This window comes from Stigmatopora nigra, chromosome 5, assembly GCF_051989575.1.
Source record: "Stigmatopora nigra isolate UIUO_SnigA chromosome 5, RoL_Snig_1.1, whole genome shotgun sequence".
NCBI lineage: Eukaryota > Metazoa > Chordata > Actinopteri > Syngnathiformes > Syngnathidae > Stigmatopora > Stigmatopora nigra.
In genome coordinates, this window is record NC_135512.1 from 3,284,412 (window position 1) to 3,295,000 (window position 10,589).

General features: G+C 35.6%; 2 protein-coding genes across 2 annotated transcripts in view; both read right to left on the reverse strand.

Moving 5' to 3' along the window:
- Positions 1 to 361: 361 nt before the first annotated feature.
- Positions 362 to 7,501, reverse strand: LOC144196455 (GTPase IMAP family member 8-like). The gene is made up of 6 exons (XM_077716646.1): positions 7,344 to 7,501; positions 5,005 to 5,715; positions 3,542 to 4,228; positions 2,691 to 3,455; positions 2,486 to 2,614; positions 362 to 1,350 (listed from the first exon to the last, which is right to left on the reverse strand). Exons 1-6 carry the CDS (start codon positions 7,357 to 7,359, stop codon positions 1,220 to 1,222), a joined length of 2,439 nt encoding a protein of 812 aa, XP_077572772.1. The 5' UTR covers positions 7,360 to 7,501; the 3' UTR covers positions 362 to 1,219.
- Positions 7,502 to 7,658: 157 nt separating this feature from the next.
- The window catches only part of LOC144196458 (uncharacterized), a 5,007-nt gene continuing 2,076 nt past the window's right edge, over positions 7,659 to 10,589 (reverse strand). Inside the window, exons 4-8 of the mRNA XM_077716649.1 lie at positions 10,204 to 10,497; positions 9,893 to 10,135; positions 9,740 to 9,781; positions 8,481 to 8,559; positions 7,659 to 8,309 (exon numbers count right to left, since the gene is read on the reverse strand). Coding sequence (XP_077572775.1) covers positions 8,159 to 8,309; positions 8,481 to 8,559; positions 9,740 to 9,781; positions 9,893 to 10,135; positions 10,204 to 10,497 — 809 coding nt within the window. The 3' untranslated portion in view covers positions 7,659 to 8,158. The remainder of the gene's footprint in view (positions 8,310 to 8,480; positions 8,560 to 9,739; positions 9,782 to 9,892; positions 10,136 to 10,203; positions 10,498 to 10,589) is intronic.

Sequence of the window (10,589 nt, forward strand, 5' to 3'; positions counted from 1 at the left end):
AATTTCATTACATATGTATGATGAAAACAAATCCAATTCAATTCATTTTTTATTAATTGATATTTACATACTGGAGAATTCCCAATAAATTGTGACAAGACTGCAAAAACGAACTGGTCCATTACGACTGTGGAAAGGCATGTCTTTAGAAGGAACAAGGAAGTAGCTGACTGTAAATCTGGTTTCAGAGAAGCAGGCTCCACAACACTTAATGTGACTTAGCTTGATTTGATTTGAGTCTGATTTATTTAATAATAAAAATATACATAAACAAAGCTACAATCATGGTTGTTTGTCTCCTCCACCAATTCAGGGTGTCCACTGGTTCTGGTATTCTTTACTTTTAAAACAGAAAACACACTTTGATACCCAACTCAACTTTATTAATTCATATTTCACAACAATGTTCCAATAAAATTTGTCAAAATTTCACATCACAATTAAATTGCATGTGAAATCCAACACAAAGGGCTGAAAGTCATAAAAAATACAGGTTCCAACAAAACAAGTGCCTAAAGCATATAAATGCACTTAGGTTACTCATATGCATGTACACATAACCCACATTAGTACAAGATGGCACTATAGTGATTATTTCAAACATATTTGCACATAATATCCAATAAAAACACATTTAACAAGCACATTAGGACTTTATTCTCCATTGCTCTGTAGTCTGCATCTAAAAACACAGCAGTTAATAGTATTGCCAATTTTAACATAGATTTCCAGTGGTCCCGGTCCCCATTAACCGCGATGACCGAGGGAACACTGTACTACAAATATAGGTTGGCACACTGGAGGGTGGTTAGCACTAGTTCTGAGATCCCACACTCCCAAAAACATGCACGGCGTGCTGATTAAAAACACTCAAGTGTCCCTAGGTTTAGGTTAGAACTTTATTTCATCCCGTATTTGGAAAATTTCTTAGTTGCAGTAGCAAGACAGACATAAGACACACAAGACATTGTAGACCTAGTTAAAAAAAAAAAAAGATCGTAAACCCTGCCTATGGCCTGAAGTCAGCTGGGATGGGCTCCAGAACCCACCGTAACCCTAGTGAGGATAAAGCTGTTCAGAAAATGAATGAATTCGATATTTTTTTTCCATCATGGATACGAATGGAAAATTGAGGCAATCAGTTTGCTAGCACAGCTGTTTGGCTTGTCCTAATTTTTGAATTTGTATAATATTTTTAGTACACTGTAGAGGCCCCTCATTAGCCAAAATGACCGTGAGAGCTGAAGCCCGATGACTGTGACTGAAATAGCCAAGAGGCCGAATTTGGCCTTGTTGGATTCATTGATAGCCATTGCAGAATTTTATCCATAGATTGGGTGGATCCACTCACTGCGAATGAAAAAGCAACATCATTTGTTAGAATTTGTTTGATTGTATGTTAAGGCTTTTATTGTATGGAAAGAAAAAAAAGACAGTAAGGAAGATTTCACATGAGAAGTGGGTGTGTATTATTGGGCCTAAACTATTACTTGGAAATCAGGTTTGCCTTGTAAAACTATTCAACTTTGGCCACACCCAGTTTTGGAAAGGTTAAATTAAGTAATTCATTTCAAACACAACATGGTAAAATTTTGAATCAAATTTCACCATTATTAACATTAATTTGTTGCGTTGTTCTTTTAAGAAAATACTGCTCTTCAATAAGCTATTACCCTTAAAATATTTTTCTTGTACACTGTTATATTACAGTAGGTTTGTAGTATATAAACCAGGCTTTTAACCAATCACTCAGTTTAATATTTTTCGATACTACTTAAAAATATTTTGGAATGTTATCTCTTCATATTGTTGGGTTGCGCTATGTTGTTCCAATAAGAACTATTATTAACAGAGCCAGGAGCATCATCGGGGACCCATACCACCCTGGTGCCAATCTGTTCCACCTGATGCCCTCTGGCAGACGCTATAGATCGCAAAAAGTACGGACAAATAGGCTTAAGGACGTTTTTTTTTCCATAGCCATCAGGACTCTAAACTTGCGGTAGCACGACACAGTCCCTTCTGTGTAATAACTTCGGGGTGATGTCATATTAAAAGACTTTGGGCGGTGATCTGCCTACTACTGGATGACTGAAGGTAAGTGAAAGACAGTGAGAAGTAAGTGATCCGCTCGGCGGGGGGTGATGCAATGTATCCATCACGGCATAATGCCAAATTACGAGTCCGAAATGATCACTTATTTGGGTCTTTTGACGGGAAAACGTACCAAATGGAGAACTACTACCAATTTCGTCATACGCAGTTTCTGGGTATGATGACAATTAGGCTTTTGTCCAGTCAATGATGATGACAAAGCCTATGTCCGATTATTATTATTATTATTATTATTATTGTAACCATGTTCAGTTCACGTTTGGCCAAAATCCGAACAAGTTCATGAACTTGGATTTAATTAAGTCAAACAAAGGGCAGAACAACATTGAAAGCTTAAATGATATGAATGAAATAATCATAGTTTACGCACAGGTGGGTACCCCAAAATCCATGCTGTTGCGCTCTTCCTTCATTGACTGCATGATAACGGTGTTGATCTGACCAATCTGCTCTTCGATATCAGTTAGGATACATTTCTTCTTCCCTTTTCCCATTGGACCTTAAATGAAGAACAAAAAGTGAAAATATTGGAATACTCAAATGATCAATAATGGAATTTATGGGTATATACTGACCCAATAACAGTGGAACAATCTCCTTGACGTCCTTTTGGACGTCGACAAGCTTCTGCCTGAACATCCTATAGAGCTCCAACTCTCGGCTCCTGAACCCCTGCTCAATCATATGTTGCATCGTTGCTTGGATTTTCCTCTTCTGGAATTTTTCCTCAACACTCCGCTGGATGTCATCGATGTCGGGATGGAAGAGCTGACCCTGGTTTTTGGCTGACATCGCTTCTATTTTCTCAAATAACTGAGGGTGCTGGCTTACATTTTTTTTGACTGTGACATCCAGGCAGTGGTATCTGTTTCCACACATGTCAATCAACGAATCAAGTGCTTTGGGTTCCCTCTCGATAAATTCTTCTAAGGATCTGTTGGCTAAGGTGTCCACGTTGCTGAACAGGACCATTGTATGATTCCATACATTGTCTCCAAAGAGCTCCACGTGGGCTAACAACATTTCCTTATTGACCTCGTCGAATTTACGGTCCAAGGAAATCACAAATAGAATAGCGTGGAACCCTGGAGTACTCAGAGTAAGACCTTTGACAATTTCCTTGTCCTTTTCCCAGGTGCATTCAGGCTCTTTGTGCCAACCCGGGGTGTCGACTACTGTGACCCTCCTACCCGCAACTTGGGCCTGCCAAGCCAAACACCCTTCATTGGCTTGAGCGGGGAACACTTTGCGTTGAAGGATGCAATTTGCCGCAGTTGTCTTTCCCGACAACTTTTCGCCGAGTATCAAAATTCGAATCTCGTTCAACTTTTTAGCAGAACCTGGCCAAAGAAAATAAGAACACAAATGTAAAACTTACACATCAAGACTCTATGTTTTTAGACCGTGTCGAAGAATAATCCATTACCTTTCTGGACTTGGTGACCCTTTTGGTGTCTTCGCAAAGCAGCCATTTTCACTTGCTTATCTCTCTCCATCAGCTTTTCCAGCATCTTCATATTGGATTTAAACGGTTGGAAATTGTTCCCCGCTAGAGTTAGCTTGATTTTCTCCAGTAGCTCTACAACCTGACTGCTATCATCTGCCTCCAGGTTATCCATGACGTGATACCTGTTACCACATCGCTCTACCAGAGATTGCAATGCCTTCCCTTCGCCTTCAATGTATTCTTCAATACTGCGTGACCCAAGCCAGTCTCCATGGGTGAACACCACCATGGTGTGGTTCCATACGTTGTCGTCTAGCAACTCTACATGAGTAATGGCTGCATCCAGATGACTCTGGTTGAACGCAGCATCTGCGTCAATCACCAGTAAGAAGACGTGGGGCTCTGTCGGGCACATAAACAAACTGTGCAAGACCTCGTCTTTAATCATTTGTGGCGTTTCAGATGCAGGGTAGCCTTTCCTCCAGCCTGGTGTGTCTACTATTTTAATATCTGTATTGTCCACCGTGCCCTGGAGAATGTAGGAGCGTCTTGTCGCTTCTTCGTTTTCATACTCTTTGATACCTAGAATGGTTTTGCCTACGGAGGTTTTTCCAACTAATTGGCTGCCAAGGAGAACCAACTGAAGTGCATTGATGGGTTCATTTTCTAATATAATTAGAAAAAAAGAAGAGTTTTTGTTGAGTTGGGAAAGGACAAAAACAACAGTAGTACTTCATGAACATGCTTGTTAATGAGTTTCTTTAAATTACTCTCAAATTCATTCAAGTCTTAGTATTCAGAATCAGTATCATATTTTCTCACATATTAGCCGCATCTGCGTATAAGCCGTATCCTTAAAATTGCCTTCAAATTGTTGAATTTTACAATGTCTCTTAGTATAAGACGCACCCCCCCCCCCCCCGATTGACAATTTTCCCCTCCATATTCATGAAGGGAGTACAAATATGTTACTTTGAAGGGAAAATCTTCAAGAAAGATCATCGCACGTGGTATTTCTGAGATACTCTTTAAATAGATTGACCGATTAAGCATTCCTAAAGGGTGTTGCCTGGATGTAGATAAATTCAAAATGGACGTCAAGTGAGCAGTACAACAGTCCACAGTGGTCTATTGTAAGATTTTATGCAAAATGTTTTTTTCTTGAATTTCATTAATAGATGTCAAAATCAATTTTGTTAAGCATTTTATGTGTTTATCTTTTCTCCATTTTGAAATAAATGACAGTATCATCACTGTCTTGCGTTATGGAATTTCATTGTTGTCACCTTGTAGTTTTATGCATGTCAAGTCTAATTCAGTCATGTTTTTTGCGACAATATGTGTGAAAATACGCTCATTATAATAATAATGATACAATTTGCCGAAAAAATTGCAACCACCTTCAACAAAAAACTACAAATAAACCATTTTTTCCCATTTACCTGAAATTTGGGCTTTAATTTTCTCTCTGCTGTCCAAGGCTTGCCTGTGTCTTTTAACAGCCCTCTCTGCTATTTCTTCTTGCTTCTTCTTAATGGCTGTGAAGATATGGTTGTCCAGCCTATAGATGGAATCATCATTGGCCTTCACCATCTCATCAATCTTATCTATCAGCATCTTGACCTGGGTTCTGCTACTCCTATCCTTGTTGTTGATAACGTGGTACCTGTTGTGACACATTTCTATTATGCACGTGAGGGCTTCACCTTCACTCTCAATGTATTCTTCAATGGTCTTAAGGCCCAGATAGTCCCCAAAGGTGAAGAGCACAATGGTGTTTTTCCAAACTCGATCCCCTAGCAACTTCATATATTTTAGCAAGGTATCCTTTTTCTTGGATGAAAACCCGGAATCGACGGCTATGACAAGAAGGAATGCATGCGGACCCGGTGGACACTTGGAGGCATTCATCTTAAATTGATCCTTGTCCCTTTTTGGGATTTCACTGAGAGAGGGAGAATTCTTCCATCCTGGTACGTCAACAACTACCAGCTTCCGTCCTTCCACCAACTCGTGTCTAACTTCGCTTTGGGCTGTTCGAGTCCTACCACACTCGAATCGGTCTTTATTCAGAATGGTGTTGGCCGCAGAGCTTTTTCCATCCCTTCGAGCACCAATGATCACCATTCGTATCTCATGCGATGGGGAAGGCTCTGCAAAGTAAAAAAAAATGGTGACTAAAGTTTTGATTTGTCGAGCGGATCATGAACCGGTTCTTAGGATCGTTGGAATGTCGCTAGACGTACGATAGTAGAAATCAAGACATTTTGACAAATGCCAACATTTTCATTTATGTTGTTTTAGTTGTTCTCCCCGGAGTTGAAGCAAATCCTTCATTTATTTGAAGAAACGTTACAAAATTTTAAGACTGTTGGGATTCTACTCATTATCCATTGAAACAATTTTATGTGAAGTTGCAGCTTCTTAACTTTTTTGTGTTCACTTGCTGTGCTCTTACGTGATATTGTATTGTAAAATATATTAAATATATGATAGGTTCATTAATTATTACCCTTTAATATAATTATTAAAGACTGCAGTTAGACATCTTATTCAATTATAATTATTATATTTAATTATTATTATTATTATAATATAGAGATATATATCTATATATATATATCTATATATATATATCTATATATATATATATATATATATATATATATATATATATATATATATATATATATATATATATATATATATATATATATATATATATATATATATATATATATATATATATATATATATATATATATATATATATATATATATATATATATATATATATATATATATATATATATATATATATATATATATATATATATATATATATATATATATAGATATAGATATATATATATATATATATATCTATATATATATATATATAGATATAGATATATATATATATATATATCTATATATATATATATATAGATATAGATATATATATATATATATATCTATATATATATATATATAGATATAGATATATATATATCTATATCTATATCTATATCTATATCTATATATATATATATATATATATATATATATATATATATATATATATATATATATATATATATATATATATATATATATATATATATATATATATATATATATATATATATATATATATATATACATATATATATATATATATATATATATATATATATATATATATATATATATATAAAATAGTATTACAGAATAAACCCAACAATATTTTTAAGAGCAGAACTAAAGTGTAATTCGACTTCACCAAATTGTATTTCAAATACATATTGCTTTTTATGTGAACAATGTGTATTTTAACTACTGTAAAATGAGTTTGGTGATACTTTAATGTATTTGAGACCTATATCATTATCAGTAAATGTGTTTTTTTGTTGTTGCATATGTATTTTTTTTAATATTAAAAGATATGTCTGTTAAAAACGAACAGGTTTTGCGTGTAACGATAATAGAAAAAAAACCAATCCATACGGAAAGCCTGCTTTTCCAGTTCCACTGGTTCACTACCTGTCAATAACAGTTGTTGTTTTTTGCTGTTGAAAAAATATAGAAACACTGTTTTTTGATAGAATTTTTTTTTTGATTTGGTAACAACATCCACCAAGAAAAACAAAGCGCAAGCAAATAAGAGTTTCTTTTCTGTTTTTTTTGTTTTGTTTTGTTTTTGTCTGTGTAAAGATGCCATAAACTCCAAAATTTAAACACAACCAGATTCATCTTATTGACATGGGATTCTTTAACTTACCTTTCGTGTCCGACATTGTGTTTTGTAGTCAGATATCCACGTTCAGAAACTTTTCTTCTAAAATTAAACATCCATGGCAGTTATGAGTCCGAACACAGCAGTAGATTGAAAATATAGTGCTCAGATTTTGTTATGATAAAGTGTTAAGAATGTTTGTAGGTGTGGCCAAGTTGTGTAACTGGTTTCATTCAGTTTCACTTACGAAAAGAATAAAATTACGGTATATTTTAAAGATTTAAAACGGTTTTATCTAACATTATTCTTTTTTAAAACTTTTTTAAAGTTTAAAAAAAAAATACTTGAATTTATCTACTTAAAAGCCAATGTGTTATATAACTTTAAAGGCTCTTCCTTGAACAAAAATACCCAAGTTTTATAAAAGAATATCTATACTTGTCCTCCTAAATGTACTTTTTTTAAACTTATTTTTTTATAGCACATGCATAAATTTACTGAAATATTATTTGTCTAGTTTAAATTCTTATATTCAATTCGTGAGGATTAATTAAAAGCATGAAAAAAATCAGAAAAGTTTCAAGTTTCAATATGATGCAATTTGAGGAAACTCAAACGTCATAACAGATTATAAATAAAACACAGTCCACTTTAAAAAAATTAAATTTAACATAGTCCAAAATAATTGTAAAAATCATTTTGGGATGAATGTGTCTCATGCAAAAATTCCATTTTTTGAAGCTGCACAGAAAAAGTATTTTAAATGTTAAATTACTAAACAACATTGCAACAGTAATACAAACATTAAAAGATTAGTTATTATGAATCAACTAGATTTCAGAAACCATTTGTTATGCTTTTTATTTGCCTGGATACAGCAGGTTGGACATCTCCATCCAAGAAAGATCCCACTGTACCTCAGTCCCATCTTGCTTGGTAGCAGGAAGCCCACCAGCAGAAGTTTCCTCACCCGGAATTGTCCAACAACTGTGAGTGTAAAACATCTTGTACCTTTAAAAAAAGGGACACCATGCATTTTGTTTATTTGATTTTTATAGTCCCTGAATATATGAAATTTTGACTGAAGGGAAGTATTGTTGTATGTTCCCAAAACAAAAGTCCATTGTAAAATGAACCCTTCATTGTGACTTATTTTTGTCATGTTTGCAAGACGCTACTCACCTCAAGTGATGAATTAGCAAGATAGCAAGTGGGATGATGATCAGAATAATACATGAAACAACAACCCAAATCCAGGAGCCTGTAAAAAGAAGGTTAGGTTAGGTTGGGTTGGGGTTAGGGTTAGGGTTAGGGTTAGGGTGAGGGTTAGGGTTAAGGTGTGTTTAAATACAAAATGAACAGGGTTAGGGTGTGTTTAAATACAAAATGAACAGGGTTAGGGTGTGTTTAAATACAAAATGGTCAGGGTCAGGGTCAGGGTCAGGGTTAGGGTTAGGGTTAGGGTTAGGGTTAGGGTTAGGGTTAGGGTTAGGGTTAGGGTTAGGGTTAGGGTTAGGGTTAGGGTTAGAGTTAGAGTTAGAGTTAGAGTTAGAGTTAGAGTTAGAGTTAGAGTTAGAGTTAGAGTTAGAGTTAGAGGTAGAGGTAGAGGTAGAGGTAGAGGTAGAGGTAGAGGTAGAGGTAGAGGTAGGGTTAGGGTTAGGGTTAGGGTTAGGGTTAGGGTTAGGGTTAGAGGTAGGGTTAGGGTTAGAGGTAGGGTTAGGGTTAGGGTTAGGGTTAGGGTTAGGGTTAGAGTTAGAGTTAGAGTTAGAGTTAGGGTTAGGGTTAGGGTTAGAGTTAGAGTTAGAGTTAGAGTTAGAGTTAGAGTTAGGGTTAGGGTTAGAGTTAGGGTTAGGGTTAGGGTTAGAGTTAGAGTTAGAGTTAGAGTTAGAGTTAGAGTTAGAGTTAGAGTTAGGGTTAGGGTTAGGGTTAGGGTTAGGGTTAGGGTTAGGGTTAGGGTTAGGGTTAGGGTTAGGGTTAGGGTTAGGGTTAGAGTTAGAGTTAGAGTTAGAGTTAGAGTTAGAGTTAGAGTTAGAGTTAGAGTTAGAGTTAGAGTTAGAGTTAGAGTTAGAGTTAGAGTTAGAGTTAGAGTTAGAGTTAGAGTTAGAGTTAGAGTTAGAGTTAGAGTTAGAGTTAGAGTTAGAGTTAGAGTTAGAGTTAGAGTTAGAGTTAGAGTTAGAGTTAGAGTTAGAGTTAGAGTTAGAGTTAGAGTTAGAGTTAGAGTTAGAGTTAGAGTTAGAGTTAGAGTTAGAGTTAGAGTTAGAGTTAGAGTTAGAGTTAGAGTTAGAGTTAGAGTTAGAGTTAGAGTTAGAGTTAGAGTTAGAGTTAGAGTTAGAGTTAGAGTTAGAGTTAGAGTAAGGTTTAGGGTAACACATTTTAATTCAATAAATTTTTAGGTAATCAATTTAATCTAATCTAATGTAAAATAAGATTTCTAAAATTACCAGAACTGGAGCTAGCCGGCTCGTCCCCAGAAAACAAGTTTCCTAAAAATGAAAAATAAGAATTTAAATGGCAATAGTGAAAAAAAATTGAAAAAATCTCACCAAAAACCAATTGAAATGAGAGAAAAGCCAGCTATAAGAATGTAGTCTTACTTTTTACCGATAACCAGCTCTGCGGGCTCTCTAGTTTCCCATCCTGTGATGCACACTTATAGTAGCCTTCATGTTCCTCACCAACGTTTTTGAGGGTTAATTTTGTTTCTGTGCCATACGCTTTGACGCCATTCCTGAAGAAAGTGCTTTTTGTATAATTTCCTTTCCGGTAGTGACACGATAAGACTGCGCTGCTCCCTTGTGGTACGGAGTAGACGGGGGTCCTCATGATGACCGGACCAGCTTTGGGACAAAAACGCCAAATTTTATTGTCACATAGTATGTTTCATTTAGGACATCATTTTACTCACAGCTAATTGTAAGATGGATTGCATTACTGCGGCCTCCGGCACCCTCGCACCAATAGAGCCCACTGTGGCCCCTCGTAGCAAAGACGACACAGGTACCGGATTTATCCGGATTGTTTTGTGATGAGCATTTAGCAGTCATGGAATCAGATAATTTAGTTAAGTGGCTGGTTAAGGTTTGACTAATGACCCAAATGGATGAGTTAGTCAGGTTTTTGGGGCACTTCAAAGTAAAGGTTTCCCCTATAAAGAGTTGCCTGGAATTGGGGGTCAAGGTCAGGGAGGGGGGGTCAAGACCTAAGGGAAGAAAGAAATGGAAAATTAATGGAAATGGGAACGAAATTGGAAATACACAATAGTATCATAACACATTGCGTGTATACAAATAA

Bases quoted from the DNA above. Each gene is read 5' to 3' on its own strand.
- LOC144196455 (XM_077716646.1), bottom strand. The intron at 4,229-5,004 runs GTAAATGGGAAA...TAATTATATTAG, and splicing joins AATTAAAGCCCAAATTTCAG to AAAATGAACCCATCAATGCA. The intron at 1,351-2,485 runs GTGCGTAAACTA...TTTCATTCGCAG, and splicing joins GGATTTTGGGGTACCCACCT to TGAGTGGATCCACCCAATCT.